The 18,526-nt window shown below is 59.6% G+C and overlaps 3 protein-coding genes across 3 annotated transcripts in view; 1 reads left to right on the forward strand and 2 right to left on the reverse strand.

The window, feature by feature from the left end:
• Positions 1 to 5,501, reverse strand: part of ABHD12B (abhydrolase domain containing 12B) — a 6,282-nt gene extending 781 nt beyond the window's left edge. Inside the window, exons 1-11 of the mRNA XM_074821158.1 lie at positions 5,378 to 5,501; positions 3,678 to 3,805; positions 3,104 to 3,206; positions 2,891 to 3,010; positions 2,499 to 2,529; positions 2,283 to 2,328; positions 2,047 to 2,176; positions 1,776 to 1,816; positions 912 to 991; positions 677 to 759; positions 11 to 89 (exon numbers count right to left, since the gene is read on the reverse strand). Of these exons, the coding sequence (XP_074677259.1) occupies positions 11 to 89; positions 677 to 759; positions 912 to 991; positions 1,776 to 1,816; positions 2,047 to 2,176; positions 2,283 to 2,328; positions 2,499 to 2,529; positions 2,891 to 3,010; positions 3,104 to 3,206; positions 3,678 to 3,805; positions 5,378 to 5,472 (936 nt within the window). The 5' untranslated portion in view covers positions 5,473 to 5,501. The remainder of the gene's footprint in view (positions 1 to 10; positions 90 to 676; positions 760 to 911; positions 992 to 1,775; positions 1,817 to 2,046; positions 2,177 to 2,282; positions 2,329 to 2,498; positions 2,530 to 2,890; positions 3,011 to 3,103; positions 3,207 to 3,677; positions 3,806 to 5,377) is intronic.
• Positions 5,502 to 6,006: 505 nt separating this feature from the next.
• LOC141922179 (uncharacterized) lies at positions 6,007 to 8,824 on the reverse strand. The gene is made up of 6 exons (XM_074821314.1): positions 8,814 to 8,824; positions 8,374 to 8,468; positions 7,616 to 7,780; positions 6,758 to 6,843; positions 6,537 to 6,701; positions 6,007 to 6,114 (listed from the first exon to the last, which is right to left on the reverse strand). The coding sequence occupies exons 1-6, from the start codon at positions 8,822 to 8,824 to the stop codon at positions 6,007 to 6,009; spliced, it is 630 nt and encodes a 209-aa protein (XP_074677415.1).
• Positions 8,825 to 9,893: 1,069 nt separating this feature from the next.
• NIN (ninein) overlaps positions 9,894 to 18,526 on the forward strand; it is a 64,755-nt gene continuing 56,122 nt past the window's right edge. Inside the window, exons 1-2 of the mRNA XM_074821159.1 lie at positions 9,894 to 9,952; positions 16,103 to 16,306. Of these exons, the coding sequence (XP_074677260.1) occupies positions 16,124 to 16,306 (183 nt within the window). The 5' untranslated portion in view covers positions 9,894 to 9,952; positions 16,103 to 16,123. The remainder of the gene's footprint in view (positions 9,953 to 16,102; positions 16,307 to 18,526) is intronic.

Consider the following 18,526-nt stretch of genomic DNA (forward strand, 5'->3'; position numbering starts at 1 on the left):
TGGTGCCCACCTTGCGGCCCAGGTGCGGAGGCACCACAGTATCATCTTCTGCGTGCAGGATGAGGAGCGGGCAGGCCAGCACCTTCACGCTGCGGGCAACAAGCACAACACTGAGGAGTCACCCCGGAGCCAACGGACCCACAGGACCCTGCTAAAAATCCCACAGCAACCCTGACCCCCTCCCCGCCCCGGCGCTGCCTTTCAGAGCCATCCCAACTCATCTGAACTGCCCCAGGGTGCTGCCAACACCACTTGCAGCAGCACCAAGCACCCTAAAAACCTTAAACCCCTAACAAAGGGTGCTCAGGTTTCAAAACCACCCATGAACCAGGTGGCTTTTAGCAAAGGCACCTACAAACATAGAGGAGGAAGGACCCTGACGCCACGGTGTGTGTATGCTGCAAGGTGGGACTCCAGCACGCAGGGGCCAAAAAAAAAAAAAAAAGGATGTTGAGGATGTTGGCTTGTGGACTTTGCTCAATAGCAGTTTGATATCTGAAGTTATGCAAATAAAAAGCCATTTTTTTAAAGCATGAGTGAGCTGGGTAAACACAAATAGGTGTGGAGGGATTTCATGGTGTGGCATGGCTGACCCGTCCTTTCTTGGCCAGGTGGTCCCAGCATCGTCCCCCCAGCCCCACGGGGATGGCTGTGCCCCTTCCCACCAGGGACTCACTTCTCGTCGCTGCGGAAGAACATGTTGCCCAGGGCTAGCGAGTCCAGGATGAGGTAGTCAAAACCCGGGAACTGGCGGTAGATCTGCCAGGGAGAGAGTGAGGGGGGTGCTAAGTTGTGGCTTTGGTTGCTGCACCCATCCCCAGCCAGGGCTGCCACTGCTGGGGCACCCCACGAGCAGAACCCCCCACTCATCACCTCTGGGGGGACCCCACGGGCAGAGCCCCCCCACTCACCTTGGTGATGGGGATGTGGGCAGCCGCCTCGCGGATGTTGGTGTAGGGCGATTCCAGGACAACGGCATCAACCTGGACCCCTGAGGGCAGAGTGGGGTGAGAGTCAGCCCAGGCACAGCTTTGGGGGGGGGCCCATCTCCCCCAAGGGATGCTGCTCCTGTCCCACACATCAGCCACAGGGCCCAGATGTTCCCGTCCTGCTAAAGAGAATGGGGACGGCCACTTGTCCCCACCGTGATGGCCGAGCCTGATGCTCCATTTTTCTCTGTGGTCCCCAAAATCTGGCCAGGGATGTGCAGAGCCCTGGCGGGGGGCACCGTGAGGGGCCAACCCTGCCACAGAATCCCAGAATCATCGAGGTTGGAAAAGCCCTTGAAGCTCCTCCAGTCCAACCATGAACCTCACACTGACCGTTCCCAACTCCACCAGATCCCTCAGCGCTGGGTCAACCCGACTCTTCAACCCCTCCAGGGATGGGGACTCCCCCCCTGCCCTGGGCAGCCCATTCCAACGCCCAACAACCCCTTCTGCAAAGAAATCCTTCCTAAGAGCCAGTCTGACCCTGCCCTGGCGCAGCTTGAGGCCATTCCCTCTTGTCCTGGTGCTTGTTCCTTGGCTCAAGAGACTCATCCCCCCTCTCTGCACCCTCCTTTCAGGTAGCTGTAGAGGGCCATGAGGTCTCCCCTCAGCCCCCTCTTCTCCAGACTAAACCCCCCCAGTTCCCTCAGCCGCTCCCCATCAGACCTGTGCTCCAGACCCTGCACCAGCTCCGTTGCCCTTCTCTGGACACGCTCGAGTCATTCAATGGCCTTTTTGGAGTGAGGGGCCCAAAACTGAACCCAGGAATCGAGGTGTGGCCCTTACCTCGCTCCTCCTGCAATTTCCTTGCCGCGTTCGTGGCAATCCTGCGAGAAGAAGGGTGACAGTGAGGGGGAGCAGCCACGATGCCCTGGTGGGGTGCACAGCACTCTCAGACTCCCCTCTCCCTTGCCCACTGGGTTTTTGCTTTGCAGGTGCCTCCACCAAGGAGCCGCTCCAACCCCTTGGTCCACCCCTGGGTGACACTGTCTGGCAGCAGTATCACAGCCCAGGGACCACGGGGTGCCCCCCCTCTCCTCGCCCAGCCCGCACCTACCCCGTCCCCAAGGAGTGTCCCCAGAAGAGGATGCTGCTGTTCCCGCTCCGCGCTTTAGCCCAGTCATAGAGTGCCAGGACGTCCGTGGTGAAGCCACTCTCCGTGGGGTGCCCACTGGAGTCCCCATAGCCTGTGGGGGACACAACTCGGTGTCACAACCTGGGGCGGGGGGGGGGCACCAGCTCAGGGCAAGGAGTGGGGAGATCACTCAGCGAGATGCAGGGGGATGATTTTACCTCTGTAGTCGAGAGCCAGGATGTGGAAGTCAGCAGCCCCCATCGTCTGTCAGAGGAGCCGCACCGCGTTATGTGCTGGGGTGGGGTGGGGGGATGCACCCCCAGGTCCCCCAGCATGGCTGGGCTCGCTCTGCCTGGGGTCCCCCTTGGGTCCTGGGAGCCAGTGTGAGCCTCACTCCCAGCAGGTCCCAGTTTCCCCCACTGGGAACCACTTACCTTCAAGAACTGGACGCGGTGGCTCGCACCCCTGACGGAGAAAGGAAAATTAGAGCCCTGGGAGGGGTCTCCGTCCCACCGCAAGGGCAGAGCCAGCTTGGGTGATCCTCCCCTCTGGCGCAGATCCAGGCGAGGGACTGGGGTGAACTTTTTCCAGGAGGGGAGAGCTGAATGCTCTGGGGTGGGTGGGGTTTTGACATTTCCCTTTAACTCCCAAGGGACTTTCCTCCACCCGTGGGGTCAGAAACAGCCGCAGCAGCCCTGGGCCTGCAGCGCTGCCGGCTGCCGCACCGAGTTTGTTAGTTCTCACCCTAGGCAGAGATGCGAAAGCAGCCGCTGCCGCACCCATCCTCCCGTGGGAGAGGCACCCGCCTGCGGTCCCGGGTACTCGCCTGGTCCCCCCGTTGCCATGCAGGTAGATGATCACGGGGTGAGCGTCGGCAAGCGCCTCCTCGTACCAGCGCTGGTCCTTGCCCTGTGCCTCGGCCCCTCTGCTGCCCGGTACCGTGTGCCTGGGGGGGGGTCAGAGTGGGGTTAGCCCGGAGGGGCTACACCTGGTTTAGCCAAACTGGGCCCACCCGGGACATCGGGGTTGTCTCACTCACCAGATGCCGACTGTGACGCCCGGTTCGGTAGCAAGGTACACGCTGACGGTGTTGTTCAGCAGCAGCTCTGGCCGCCGAAGGTCCACGAAGAAGGGGAAGGCCACTGATGTAGAAATCACACCAAAAACCCACACACCCAGCTGCTGTTATGCATTTTTTTCCAAAGCAACATGTTATTGTTTTAAAATTATTCACTCGGAAGCCAAGAGCCGTGCCTCAGCCAGCTCGGGGAGGGGGTAGGCGAGCGCAGCCCTCTGCCACCTCCTCTCACCCAGATTTCTCGCCCCGTCGATGCCGCGTGTGCCCAGATGTGTTGCAACTTTAGGCAGTAAACAGGGTCGGCGACACCGCGTTATTACAGCTTGCAAAACACGAAGCACCAACGGGAAAGGTCTCTCCATGCCTCCTCCGCAAGCCCACGGCAAGGGGGGGGGGAGGTTTGGATGGGTGCTGTGCTGGTGTCACCCAGGTCCTGGGGATGTTTTGGGGGACCTCCCCCACCCCCCAGCCCCCCTGCCTGCTGAATCCCTGGAGATGGAGGATCTCCCAGTTGGGACAGCCCCGGGGCACTCACGGAAGTTCAGGAAGACGAATTTGGTGAGCAGGACTGGGAAGAGGCGGATGAGGAAGGGCACAGAGATGTAGATGAGGAGCAGGTCCACGAGGATGGTGCGCAGCCAGGGCCGCCAGGCCAGCCAGCCCCTGCAAGGAAAGCCCCTCATTAGCACATCCCTCCCCTGCCCCAGGGGCTTTGGGGTACAGCCGAACAGGGTCCCGGTTCCCAAGCCCAGTCGTGATGGTTGGATACAGCAGATTTTTCCCTCTGCAAGGGCCTGATGCTGCTGTTTGTGTCCCCCTGGGACCGGGAAGTGGTTGCCCACACCAGGGTTGTGTTTGGCATTTGGGGATGGAGCCGTGGTGTCGGAACAGCCCCACAGTGACACGGTGTGATGAGAACCCACGATCCGGTCCCCCCACAGCCTCCCACGGGATGCCGGCAGGCAGGAAGGGCAGGGACACGTGCCAGGACCGGGAGCTGCAAGCCAAACTGGCAATAAGGAGCAACCGATACTGCGGCAACACCCCGAGCCGTGGCTGGTGAGACACAGGCATGGAGGTGTCCCAAACCCGGCATCCAGAGCCTCTGCAATTCTCCAGGGACAAGGAGGAAAGCTAGGAAAGGGGCTCAGGACACAGCAGCACAGGAGAAACCAGCCCCCAGAGTGATGTCCCCCAGTGCCACCAGCACTGAGGAGTGTGACCTCCAACCCAGAGGGCTGGGAGCCACATCCAGCCCCCCTGGGCCATGTGGGAAGGGCCACATCCAGCCGCCGAGTGGGAAGGGAAAGCCAAGAGCCACAGATTGCCCGGCACCAACGTCTCTCCTGGGATGACGGTGCTGGGCAATACTAGTCCGGGCACCAGGGGATTTAGGGGTTTCTGCCAGGCGGCCAAGCACAGCTCGGTGCCTGCCAACGCGTGCCCGGGGTCACCATCATTCCCGCAGAAGCGGATTTAATCCATCGCCTGCCCTGGGGAGTGCTGAGAAAGGATTGCAAAGGGCGTGCCAGGGCAAGGTGGCACGGTCCCCCGGGCACAGGCACCCTTCCCGGGAGGGTGCAGGGTGGCATGAGCTGTGCTGAAGCCACGGGGAGCACCCTGAAGCCCAGTCACCCCCCCGAGGCATTGGTGTGAGCAGTCCCGCTGTAGGCTGGGCCAGCAACGGCCTTGCAGTCGCTGTGGCTAGTTATTAGGTGCTGCTCTTGGCCTACACCTCATGTTCAAGTGCAGGGGCGAGCGCTCACACCCATCCTTGCACAATACCTGTCGCAGCGGGTCCAGACTGGGGGGGGGAAGTGCCCAGCAAGGGGCACCACTGAGAGCCACCGCGTGGCTTCAGGGGGACGGCAAGGTGACACGGGATGGCATCGTGACATGGCAGGGGGGTATGGCCGCGGTGTGGGATCATGGCTGCGGCAGGGTGACCTGGGGACACGGCTGTGGTACAGGATCACAGCTGTGGCAGGCTGGCACAGCCATGGCGGGGGGGGGGGGGGGGGGAGACAACACACACACGCACGGGGTCATGGCCTCAGCGAGGTGACAAGGCCACAGCGCGGGGACAGACCGACGGCACAGGGTGGCACGTGGTGACAGGGGACACGGCTGGGGGACAGAGGGACCCGGCGGAGAAACACAGGGACAAGAGTCGAAACCGGCTGCACGGCAGCTCCGCCCCCCCCCCCCCCCCGCCCGCACACGGCCGGTCCTCACCGCTCCTGCCGGGCCGCGCCGGCCCTGCCCTCCGCCCGGCCGTTGTCGCCGTCACCGTCGCCACCGTCGCCGCCACGCTCGCCCCGTCGCCGCATCGTCCCGTCCCGCCGACTGCCCGCGCCGCCACCGCCCCCACCGCGCCCTCCCGGGCCGCCAGGCCCCGCCCCACGCGTGCTGGCCACGCCCCACGCCTCCAGACCACGCCCCTCACCTCCAGGCCACGCCTCCCGTCCAAGCCACGCCCCCTTCCCCGCCCCTTTCGGCCTCAGGGGCGGGGCCGCTGCCACACCCTCCCCGGGGTCTTTGGGGCTGGGGTGCGGGGACACCCCAACAGGGCAACAGCCCCCGGTCCCCGAGGGCCGGGTCATCAGCGAGGTGACACACAGGGCAAATCACCCTTGGGAAAGAGCTTTCCGCACAAAGATCCCATGTTAAAAAGAAAAAAACCAAAAAAAGTTTAAAAATATAAAGTTTTTAACCAAATCTGGTGTCCCTTGGCACCAGCTGGAAGGTACAAACCTGCTGCTGGTTCCCCTCTCAGCCGCGAGTCCCGCCTGCAGCTCTGTCAGGCTGAGTCAGCCGGAACTTTTCCAGCTAAAACTTCCCACTGGGAAAAAAATATCCCCATTTCACCGGGATTCCCCGTCCAACTCCGCCAGGCGCAGGAGGATGCGCTGCCCGGACACAGGGCCACACGGCTGGGCCATCACCTGCCTGGTTGGGCTTGCCAGCGGGGCCTGCAACCAAGAGGGCTTCGTTAAAATCGTTAACGAGAGGGCTGGGAGCGAAGCTTTTCTGCAGAGGAGCAGCGAGACCCGCAGCGTTTTTCCTGAGCCCCTGCAATTTAAACTGAGGATTTAAACTGAGGATTTAAGTCCTCCAGGACTAGGAAAGGCTGCTGGGACGGGGCACAAGCTGGGCACATGGCCCTGCACCCCTCCAGCACCCTGAGGGGTGTCTGGCGGGGGGCTCGTGCGCGGCTACGCGGCTCGGTGTGATTTCTGTGGACGCCGTCTGCGCCGGCTCCGAATGCAAAGGCAAAAAATCTGGTCAAACCGGGGCCGTGGGCAGGTGGGTGCGTGTTCCCCAGCAGCAGATGTTGCAAGAAGGTGGCACCAGCCACCCACAAGCTGGAGGACAGCGGAAGCGCCCAGCAAACCTGACTGGTTTTATACATAAGAGCTTTTTCCTTCCACCTCCAGTTTTTTCCCCACTCCCCGTAGGTGCTGGGGGGCACACAGCAGTGCCCTGCGACGAAGACGATGGTCCCCAGCACCTCCACTTTGCTGCCCGCAGGGGTGGGGGCTTCATTCGGCTCCAAGACCTGGGGGGGATCAGCACGGAGTTATGGCAGATGCTTCGGCGATGCGATGTCCGCACCGGGATGGAGCAGCTGCGCGAATATTTCTTGCAAGAAAGAGCCAGCGCAGCAAACGTGAAGCTTTCCTGGGTTGGAAGGGAAAATCCTGCAACCGAAAGGGTGTGCAGGATCAGGCCCGAGCAGCGGTGGTAGAAATGAGACTTGTACAGCGGGGCCTGGACGTGCGATGGCAGCAATGAGCCGCCGCCGAGGAGGCGCGACACCGCCGCCGCTTAGCACGGCTCGCCATTGTTTTATGCAAAAAAAAATCAAAGTTTGGGCTTATTTTATTCCAAACTTCTCCCTGCACTAGCTGTGAGACAGGGAGGTTTCCAGCTGTTTTTTTGCTACAGCGTCTTTTCCTAAATGCCCCCTTTGTTTATTTTTTGCTGATGGTTTTATAGCTTTTTTTTGCTGATTTTTGTGCTGGTTTATGGCCCTTCTTTCCCATGGCCTGGTGGGAGGTGGGGGTGAAGGGTGTCTCGCCCAGCATGGCACAGCAGGAGGAGACCCCCGGAAGGCAGGAGTGGCTCTTGGCTCCCCCCCAGCTCCCCGGGCCGCAGCCGGACCTTTCCTCGCCCCGACAGAACAAAGCACCCCGTTGTGCAGGAGAAATGGGAAGGAAAGCGTGACGGGGCAGCGAGAGCTGTGCCGGGAGGGTGTTTCTGCAACAACCAGGCACCCACGGCCTCGCAGAGGGGTCACCCACTGCCTGCGCAGGCGCCCACGGCCACTGACCCCGTTTTTGTGCCAATCCCCCGAGTCCGGCCGCGGCGCTGGATCCGGCCGAGCCGTTGGAGGCAGCTCGTGTCCAGCAGTCCCAGATTTTCCCCACATGCCTTTTTTTTTTTTTTTTTTTTTTTTGGTGTGTGTCTCACGTGACAGCGCGGGCGAGCAGAGGTTTCCTTCCGCTGAGCTCGCTCGGAAGGCGCTCGCTGCAAATGCCATCCTCAAATGCAGCTGCTTGTTGAGGAGCTCCAAAAATAGGCTGTCGGGGTGCGTGTCTGGCAGGGCTCCGTGGCTCCTACAAACATGCTTTCCTCCTGTGGGAAAAGGGGGGAAAAAATAAAATCAGGATGCCTTTGCTAACAGCCGGACCTAAAAATGAGTCAGGAATTTACACGGCGGTGATACAGCCCAGAACGGCCAAGCTGGGGGTCTGCACATCCCCTTGGGCTGGCTGGGGACACGGGGACACCGGGTGTGCTGGCTGTCCCCATCACCCAGCAGGCTGCAGGCATGCGAACACGCGCCGAGTCGCTTTGTTGGGTGACGGGGGAGATTTTTCGGGGCTGTCACTTGGATTAGGGAGGCACCGGCGAGGAGGAGGGTGAGGGGGATAAAGGTCCTGGCACTCGCCGGGTTCACAACAAAACAAAGCACCAGATGGTTTCAACTTCAGCATAATACGCAGTGAAAAAGTGTTTGAACCGGGGCTGAAAAAGCAAATGCGGAAAGAGAGAGAGAAAGAAAAGAAAGAAAAACCCTCAGCAAGTGTCAGAGCAGAAGAAAGCGCCGGAGAAAAATGGCAAATGTTAAAAACCAAAACAAAAAGCCCTCCCCCAGCACAAAGAGGTGGCTGCTAACATCTGTCCAGCAAAGCCTCCCGCCAAGGCCCCCTTCCCTTTAAAGTCACCTTTCCTCGCCTCCAGCGTTGCGAGGACACGGCCCCATCCCTTTGCTCGATGCCGAGGGATCCGCTCGGCTCTGCCATGTCCCACGTCCCCAGCGCTGGCACGGGGGCAGCTGGCAGTGACATGTCAAGCAGGTGTCCCCAGGCAGCAGAGCTGCCCCGGCTGTTGCAGCAGGAGAAATATTTTATGACGTTTTTTAGCTCACGTGCGGTGTCGCGGGTGTCCCCGTCGCAGTCAGTGGGACTGCGTGGCAAACCAGCCCGCTGCAGGATCTCGGGGGGTTTTAAACCTGGTTTTCTGTCGAAGCAAGGTTTATGCAACCCACTGCACGTCCATGCATCTGGCTGCGAGGCTTTTGTGTTTCCCTCGCTCCTCCCCCAGAAATATTGTGACCCAAGTTGAGAGTCACCTTAAAAAAGAGAGAGGCCTTCAAAGTTATTACATCCCTCGCATTTTCGCCAAAAAAAAAAAAGCGCAGCAAAATAAGCCCGTGCAAGAGCAGATTGCAGCGTGAGCTGAACCCCTTATTAGCCACCAGAGAAGCCACAAGCCACAACCCTGTGCCTGCTGGCACTGATGGGAGCGTGGGTGGCTCATGGCTCCAGCCGCTAATGATGCTGCCGACCGAGGCTTAAATAAGGGTCTGAGTTTTGCTGGTGCCCGTGGATGGTGTGTCAGCACCCCAGAACCCCCCCATGGGATGGCTCATGGGGCAGAGGGGTGTCCCCATCCCCAGTTGTGTGTGTGTGACCCCAAAAAGCAAGTGGGGGGCAGACTGTCGAGCCACCACGGTGCTGGGGCACGCACCACATGCACAGTGTGTCCCCTGGGTCACGGTGACAGGAGGAGACATGTGTGTGTGGGGGAAATGCTGACTCCCCCAGGCCCTGGGATGGCAGGGAGCCCGGGTGGCATGTCCCCAGGGTGGGGGACAGTGAAGTGACATGGTGTCGTGATCTTCAGGCATGGGGTAGCCCAGGTGACATGATGTTGTTTTTTTGGGGATGATGAGGAGCCACAGGGCCATGTCCTCAGGGTGGACAGCGGGGAGCCAGGGTGATGCCACTGTGGGGTGCAGGACAGTGGGGACCCAGGGTGATGCTGGACAGTGGGGACCCGGGGTGATGCCACCGTGGGGTGCAGGATACTGGGGACCCGGGGTGATGCCACCATGGGGTACAGGACAGTGGGGAGTCGGGGTGATGCCACCGTGGGGTGCAGGACAGTGGGGAGTGGGGGTGATGCCACCGTGGGGAACCGAGGTGTTGCCACCCGGGGGACAGGACAGCGGGGACCACGGGGGTGCGGAACAGCGTGGGGGGACCCCACGCAGCTGTCACCGGTGGGACGGGTCGCTGCTGATGCCCGGCGGCGGGGGGGGGGGGGGGCGGGGGGAGGCGGGCCCGGGCAGTGCCAGAGGGGCCCCGCCGCACAAAGGCCGCCGGTTGCCCCCGCCCCGGGGCCGCCCCCGAGCTGAGGCCCAATAAACGCCGCCGCATTTGAAGGCAGCACCTCCCCCGGCTCCGTTTCGTTCCGTTCCGCCGCGCCCGGAGGTACCGGAGGTACCGGCAGCCGCGCCGGGTGAGCCCGGGAGGGGAGCGGGGCCGCGCCGTCGGGGCTGCAGCGCCGAGCACCGCGGGGGGGGGGGGGAAGGAAGGGAGGGTGTTGGGGGGATTACTGGGGCGAAGGGGGGGTCCGCTGCCGGTCCCTCCTCCGCGGGCGGTGCCGGGGCTCAGCCCGCCCCTTCCCGGCGCCGCCAACCGCGTGTGCGGGGCACCGGCCCGGGGCGGCGGGGAAGGGGCGCAGCGGGCGAGGTGGGTGCTTGGGAAGGGGCTGGGGGGGATGCTGGGGGGAGTGGAGGGATGGAGGAGGGGATCGTTTGGGGGGGTCTTAGAGCCAGCGGGTGCAGAAGAGGAGGGAGGGGGAGGCATGGATGGGCGCGGAGGGGTGCCTGCGTGGACGGGGCGCGAGGGGGGGGGGGAGCCCCTGCAAAAGCCCCTGCAAAAGCCCCTGCAAAAGCCCCCCCGGTTCCCAGCAGTGGTCTGATGGGGTGCTGCTAGCCCTCCTGCCAAGGGCACCCCATCCTGTGGCGCGTCCCTGTCCCGTCCCCCAAGAGATGCTTCAAATGCCCCAAAATATGGGGAGGGGGGGGGTTGGGAGGTGGTTCTGGACCAGCTCTCCTCGGGCTGAGTTGAGGATGCAGCAGGCTGGGGCTGAAGGGATTACTAACAGCGGTTGTTTTGTCGCTGGCGAAGCCCTCGCTGTCACCGGGGTGGCAGATGGCATCTGCTGTCTGGCCACAAACCGTGAGCCCGTCACCTCTGGCCCATCCATGAGCCCAAACCATGAGTCAGGAAAGCCCAAATCCGCAGCCACCGAGGGGCGGCTACCAGAGCCGGGAGCACCGAGGGGTTTGCCGTGTCCGTTTGGGTGGGTGCCTTTATCCTGCCCATCTTTCTCATTTGCTCCCCGAAACCAGGGGGGGGTGACAGCGTGAGGATGGAGGCGCCGTGTTATCGCCATGATTCAGCAGGGCTGAGCTTCGCGGGAATTACCGAATCCCTTCTTTCCCGACGCGGGAGGCGTCGCTGGCTAAATTACCGACTCGCTTTGTTTACTTCTGAAATAATCAGCTTTGTGCCTATAGCTTGGGCTTTATCGCACCCAGGGCTCCCCGAGTTATTGCAGCCCAACTCCAGCCCGATTTGCAAAATCAAAACAGATGGGCGCTTTGTTTTTCCTTATTGAGGGGAAGGCTGCTTATTGAAAGGCCCTATTACAATGCAAATACCGGGGTGGCGTGAATATTCAAAATACTGCGCTGCTTTTGAAGCTCTTTACATAAATTTATAGCGCTTTATATGCCGACGCTGCTTTGCTAATCTGGAGTGGAGCTTGGTTAACAGAATCTCTTTTTCTCTGCCAACTTTGGAGGGTTTGGCCATGTTTTGGGGAGCACGGCGAGAGGTGGCATTGAGGCGCAAAGCGCTGGGCTGCAAAAATTATGACCGTGCTCAATGGGGAGGAGGAACCGCCAGCTGTAAAGCTGACTTTGGTGGTGACCCTTGAAGAGCCGGGCGTGCTGTCAAGTGATTTACTGATATTTGGGTGCTTCATTGTCCTTTTGTTTTTTTTTTTCCCCCCCCTTTCTTTCAGTTTCTTGGCGTGACCCTTTGTGGAGCTGCTGCTCCCCAAGAGGGGACGGGGTGTTGCGGGGTGGGCTGAGCTCAGAAACCGCCCTGACACAGGCAGCAGTGTGGGGGTTTGGGGGTGTACGCAGTGAATCACGGCAGCTTGGCTGCAGCTGCGGCGGATGAGACGGTTCATTAGGGAAAGGAGATAATGAATTAGATGAGACAACCCCAGCGCCAGCTTTCCAGCTCAAGGGGCTGGTTTCGGTGGCTGCTGGGCATCTCCCCATAAGCCCTGCCATTAAAAACTGGGGTACGAGTGGGTTTTGCTGCCTGTGTTCACATTGTCCTGCCTGTCCCAAGCGCAGAGGGAAGGGCAAGTTCCTTTTAACCTGCCCACACGTGGCCTTGCTCTTCCAAGCGGGGTGAACGTAACTGAACGGTTACGTCTTGGGGAGAACAGCTGCTCGTATTTTGGTGGTGCCCTCATGATGCTGCTCCGCTGGGCGCTTGCTGCTAATTGCCAGGCCTTCGTCTGAGTCAAGACAGCAGCAAAAGCAGCATTTTCCTTGCTGTCCCTTGAAGGAGATGACTTGCTTGAGGCTGCTGCCTTCTGCAGAGGGCTGGTTGGGATGGAGGCAGCGTAGCCCTGTAGAGGGGTGGTTGGTGATGCAGCCCACGGGGGCATCCAGGCCGAGCATCCCTGAAATCTCCATGTTGTGCCACTGCGCAGCAGCAAATGTGCTGTTTGCATTAATACTGTTTTGCACAAAAAAAAAAAGGCATTGTGCTAATTGTGTTTTTACTTGATGGTGCCGTTGACTGACCAGGTAATCTGTGTCTTCATTAGTTTGAGGCTAAAGCTTGAGGGTTGATATTGATTCCAGGCACTTAATATGCGAAGCGGTAATTACTGTTTAAGCCTATATTGTTTGAGTTAAATTTAGCTGAGAATGTAGTCCTATCAGGCCTCTACATTGTGCGCCGTGAAGGTTATCTGGCTCTCAAGAGGGGGTGGATTTAAAGGAAGGAAAGAAACGCTGGTGAAAACTTCCTCTTCTCATCATCCCCTAGCGCTTTGCCTCTCAGGACTTGTTATAGGGAGAATAAAGAATAGTGTGGTTATGACTCCAAGTAGTTCTCCTAAACCTGCACCTTTCTGTGCCGTCTGCTCAAGCTGGTCATTTTGGGGGACTTAACACAGAAGGCCAGCTATAAATCTGAACAAAGTGATGCCCTATACAGGGAACAGCCCCTCTCCTCCTCGAAGAGGGATTGGGGAGCCCCCACTCAGCTGCTGCCTGCCTGCCCCTATTATTCTACCAGCTCTGGGCCGCCCTTCTGCATCTCAGCTGCTGGCCCATCTGGAGCAGAGATGAAAGGCTGGGGTTTAATTCGGGCTTTGTATGCCTCTTGTGTTCCCCCCCCTCCTCTCTTAGCCCTTTCTCTGCTGCCAGTCTCCCATCCCCGACCCCGCAAGGCAGCTCTGGCGTGCGGCTGCGGAGGGTGGCTGTGCACGCCGGGTCTCTGATGCCGCTGACCTCATTATTTTGACTGCTGGGTGATGCCAGGCAGCCTCGTGAGCTCATCAGGTAGGAGGGTTGGGTTGGTTTCCCCCCCCCCCCCCCTCCTTTCGAATCGCTGCTGAATAATTCAGCCGGGAGTAGGCATCTTGGGTCACCTTGCGCAGCCGGCTGCGTGCCGGAGCCGGCTTCCTAAGATGGAGGTTGTGCAGGATGCGTGCGGGATCGCCTCGCTGCTGGCAGCTCGCTGTCATTGACTGACTGCAGGTAGGCGAAGAGCATTGTCCTTTTTCTTTATTTCTGATGCTTTTTATGCTGGAAAGCATGAAATCCCCTCCCCGGACTGCACAGGGATGGCTGGGTCTCACCGAGCTGGTGCGGAGCCTGGTGAGCTCCAACCATCCCTCACTGTGGGGACACACGAGGCTGCCAGGGCCACCGTGCCCTCACCAAAAACTCACCCGGGCTGTAGGGCAGGTCTGGCCCCAGGCAGGGACCATGTACCTGATGCTCTTCTCCTCTGGGGATTGTATTTTTCTTGCTGGTTTCATGGGCTCCCCAGTGCTTCCTCCTTCAGCCCATCTGGACTCACCTGGGGTAAGTTTTTGGGGCTGCCTGCTGGTATGGCACTGAGAGGGGGTGACCCCAATGCTCCGGGGACACGTTGGGAGGTGGTATTTAGCCCTCCACGCTGTCTAACTGGGGGAACTGGTTCTGGCAGTGTGGAAGTAGGGTCAGGTGCTGGAGAGGTCTCAGGGAGCAGGAGGTGACTGGCCCTGAAGATAAGAGGCTCAAAAATGCCTGGGAGGCTCTAGGGGTTGGAGTCACCTTTGCTGCAGGCTTGGCTGTGAGTTTTAGGGCTGCTGGGGTGTATGGCCAGGGCTCCCCGATGCTGGTACCCGGCAGCAGCCGCTCTTGAGCCCCACGTGAGCTGAACGGTGGGTGCGGATGGGAAATGGGGTTGCCAGCATGAGAATGGAAACTAGTTTGCTGCCTTCCTTCTGCTTGTAGGCACCTGAGTTTTTTGGGTGTCGAGTCTTCCTCTGCACCCTGGGTTGAATGCAAATGCGTCCACACCCTTGGTCCTCCCCGCAGTGCTTGGGTGCTTTGGTAAAGCAGCTCAAGAGGCATCTGGGGGTGGGGTGGGGGGAACCAGGGGACACCGAGGGTGTGAGGCTTGGGGAGGGATTGTGTCCATTCTCTATCAGGGTGATGCTGCCGTCCTTGCCCATGTCAGCGTGGGAGGAAGGACTGCCAGGCTGGGATATTTCTGTCCCATGGACCCTGCGTGCTGCTTGGCACCAGCCTCGCATCCCTCGGCAGGTGCGGGAGCCTGGTGCTGCTCCCATGGCCAGCAAAAGCAAGGACACAGCTACTGCAGTGTCTGCCCTGGAGACTCCCCAGTTATCCAGCTGCGGTGGTGGGACAGGATTTTCTGATTGCCCCTCTGCTGCTGGGTGCTTGTGCGAGCTGATGTGGTGGCTCACAATGCTCTTGAAGATAAGAGTGTTCATTGAGACTGCCGTGATGGGCAGGGGGGTGAAATCAGGCTGCACCTTGCAGTCGAGGCAGCTCTGCTTATTCTGGGATGTCTGTGAGCGCTGCTGGTGACACAGGCAACTGGCAGAAACCCTGTGAGGCCCAGAGGGAGGAGGGGAGGTGGCTGCTCTGTAGCAGAGCTGGACAGCGAGGGGGTTTGGATAGGACTCCCCCCCACTTTAGGAAATCTGGCTGAGACAACCTGCAGCAGCGTGGGCAAACCAAAATTCACACAGAGACCTGGCTGGCTCTTGGGCCATGGTCTGAGGCTGGCTGAGCATCTAGGGGTTGTGTCCTTGGGCCACCGGGTCCCTGCAACACCCACTGCCGCTCAGTGCACCCCGGCGATGATGGCTGCGGTGCCTGTCATGCCCCCGGGGTGGTGACGTGTCTGTGGCACTGGGTTACGCTGCTGCTGCCCTGAGCAGGTGGGGAGCCCCGCAGCCAGGCTGGGTAAACAGATGCCAGCCAAATCCTTCATTTTGAACAGGAAATTTCCCTCCCTGCTCCCCTGCCAGAAGAGATCCTGGGGCTGCAGTGCTCTGGTTAGCGATGGGATGAGAGAGGTGGAAAACTATGGGCTTGGAGGGGAGGATGAAGCCTGTGGGGAAACCACCTGGGCTTTGTTTGCTGGTGCAGGAGACCAGCTGCATTTCAGCCATCTCCATGCTGGGGTCAGCTCTGCTCCTGGGCTGGGTTTGCTGCCACCCCAGCAGTGTCGTCTGTCAAATACTTCTCTGCCTTCAGACAGGGTATAACCTGAAGTACCTAAAGGAGTGGTGAGTGCCAGGGGCTGGGCAGTGACCCAGCGGGGATGGGGATGTGTTCCCCCCGCAGGCGCAGGGCACGGTGTGGCTTTGTGCTGGGGTTGTGGAGGAAAACAGAGATGCTGCATGCTGGCATCAACAGGGCTGATGGTGTGCTGGGGCTCCCTGCAGCCAGGCTGGTAGAAAAAGGAGCATATTCAGTGCGGGGATGTGTTTTGTGTTTGTGGAGGGGGGTGTAAACGGTGGCTGGCTGGCCTGAAGTGTTCAGGGTGGGGGGAGAGGCAGCGGTTGGGATCTCCTGCCCTCCCCACCGCAGGCAGAGCCCCATGCTTTACTCCTTGCCACTGGTGAGGTGTTGCTACCTGGATTGTTGTTTATCTCCTCGCTAAGGCAGAAAAAGCATCACCTACAACACCTGGCAACCAGCTCGAGGGAATAATTTTCCCCTGCAGCACCTCAGCTGCTCCAGCTGAGCCAAATGAGCTGCTCAGGGAGCCGGGTGAGGGGGCAGGTAGGGACGTGCACCCTGGGGCTGCCCCCACCCAGAGGGTTTGGCTCTGTGGGCTTTTTTTTTTCCCTTGGTTTTTCTGCTGGGTGACTTCTGGCTTCACCCAGTGGGATGCAAGAGGCTGGTAGAGCACCAGGTTCACTTAGCACAAACAAAAACTGCAGCCTCCTGGGCCACCCCTTACCAGCCCTTGGGATTTTTTTTTTGCATGCCGTGCCGTGGGCGCTGTGGTCAATGCTCACTGGCCCTGTCTCTCCCCGCAGGTGAGCGTGGCAGGCTATGGGATGGATGAAGCTGAGCAGGACCAGTATGAAGCTCGCCTCAAGGAGCTCTTCGACAGCTTCGACAGCACGGGCACGGGGTCCCTGGGGCAGGAGGAGCTCACCGACCTCTGCCACATGCTGCACCTGGAGGAGGTGGCCCCGGCACTGCAGCAGACCCTCCTCCAAGGCAACGTCCTAGGCAGGGTAAGGTTGGGGTGATGGGGGTCTGGGGCTTGGGAGCAAGGCAGCGCCAGGCAACTGCTCCTGCGCATGTGGGAGGGTGTTGGAAAGAGGCTGAATGTCGGTGATTTGTGAATATCCAACATTCCTGAGGCTCTGGGGCCGTGGGACTCACGAGGTCTGTTGTTCTGTTCAGCAGGGTGGGCACAGAGGGGGATTACCGATAACGGGGAAGGAAACTGCTCGCTGGTGTGTCTTCCCTGACTGGAGGCGGTCTGAAACTCTCGGAAACCACCACTTTATGCTTAGCCTCGTGTGCTGGCATTGCAGGGTGTGTTTTCCCAGCATCCAAGGCTAAGCCAAGCGCTGGGTCCCTGCTGCCCTTGCACTGGCGCCGGTGCTCAGCCGAGCACACGCTGGCTCACGCAGCACATGTGGCCCCCAGCACTGGTTAGTGCTGCTGCAGGCCTGGGTCATCTCCTCAAACCGGCTCACCGGGTGTGATTTACGTTGATTTAAGCTGTAGTTAAACTGGCAGGGCCACATGCAGTCATGCACGTTTCCCTGAAGTAGGGAACATTGTCCAGCTGCAGCAGTCGCTGGCTGAGTGGCCTTTGTCCACGTTACCTGGTGTTAGTGTCCACGTGTAGCTGTGCTTATCACAGACCCACCTGGGATAGGTTTTTGGGGACAAATGGCTCCTTTCTTCTGCGGGGTTGCAGCATCCCGCCAACCCGTGGAGGGGAGCTGTGGCTGGTGAGCACACCATGCTTTCCAAAGCAATTTTTCAGTTGTGGCTGTACCTTTATAGAGTTAAATTCCAGGATGTTGAGCAGAAGCTGTTTGCCCTTGGGGGGACCTCCATGTTCACCATGTCCTGCGTTACCTCCTTCCCAGCACACTGTGCTCAGAGCCTGTTGGATGCTACCCTCAAAATCACCCTGAAATCCCATCACTGCTCCATAAAATCAGAAAATGCTGAGCAGGGCAGCCAGGGCTCTCGATAGGCATGAGCTAAGCAGCCATCCCGACTCCAATTTCCTATCAAACTGCAGCTTTCACAAAACAAAATAATTCCTTTAATGAACAAAGCCTCCTCTTCCTCACCTGCCCTGGGGCCATAGCTCTTCTGCTGACAGTGGTGCTGGAGCATGGATGGATCCAGACGGAGGTTCCTGACCTTTGAAGTGTGGCATTTGCTTGAGCACTGGAGACTTTCCGTGCTGCTCAGCTGTCTTGATGCTGTTATCCAGCTTTGCCGCTCATGGGATGGTGGGATAGAGGGAAAGGAAGAGCAGTACTAAAGGTGTGATTGTTGCAGCTGGTCAGGGCTAAAGCAACAGTGCTCATCCCTGTGGTCTGCTGAGAGTGGGTGAAAAGCAAAGTTAAATTAAAAGCCCAACACCAAAAAGCCCCAAGTGCTGGGTCACCCTCACCCCATCCCAGCCAGGAACTCTCACTGCAAGCTGTCCCAGGGCACAGGGCATCCCAAGGAGCATTTTTTTTTTTTTTTCCCCACACACTTTGTCTTCAGGGACAGTTCTTGCTTACAACCTGCGACTTGAAGGTTGGAATAGTCTTTGTCTCCTGCATTTCCTCCCATCTCCCTGGCATTTGTGCTCGTTAGCAGCAGCAATGGCCCATGTCTAAGTGTGAGCCTGATTTAATAGCTATCGAATCCTTTGGGTTTCCTAGGGAGCTTGTCGGGAGAATAGCAGCAAACATGTTGCTCCCCGAACACAGGCTTCTTGCACCTGCCCCGCTGGCTCCTTGCCACAGATGGTCCCTCTCGGTGATGGGAGCAGCCTTTGTTTGCCTGCACTTCCAGGGGCCGGGATTTATGGCAAGGCACCGGGGAGGGGGGCAGCAGAGGGGGGGACGACCGGTTTTGTCTGCTGAGGGGCAACTCGGCAGGGCCACGTGCTTGCTTTTGTGCTGGGGGCTCTGCTCTGGGGATGAATGCACCGTGATGGGGTTGCTCGGTTGGACCGGGAGCTGAGCTGGTGCCCCAGCGAGGGGCTGGATGTGCTGCCTCCCCCACCCCGCAATGCTTTGGGGATTAACAGGTACCCACCATCTCCGGGGTTGGGCGAGGGTGTGTAAAACCTACCCCAGCTTGCAGCAGAGCCAAACCATCCCAGAACTGCTTTCCTCACGCGATTGCGTGCGGAGGCGATGCTCGCAGCAATTCCTGGGATTCCTCAGGGATGCTCTTTCCTCGGGCCGAGAGGATGCGTGCCGGCG

Source organism: Strix aluco, chromosome 4 (genome assembly GCF_031877795.1).
Source record: "Strix aluco isolate bStrAlu1 chromosome 4, bStrAlu1.hap1, whole genome shotgun sequence".
Lineage (NCBI taxonomy): Eukaryota > Metazoa > Chordata > Aves > Strigiformes > Strigidae > Strix > Strix aluco.

Bases quoted from the DNA above. Each gene is read 5' to 3' on its own strand.
- LOC141922179 (XM_074821314.1), bottom strand. The intron at 7,781-8,373 runs GTGACTTTAAAG...CTTTTCCCACAG, and splicing joins AACGCTGGAGGCGAGGAAAG to GAGGAAAGCATGTTTGTAGG. The intron at 6,115-6,536 runs GTTTGCTGGGCG...TCTTGGTTGCAG, and splicing joins TTATGTATAAAACCAGTCAG to GCCCCGCTGGCAAGCCCAAC.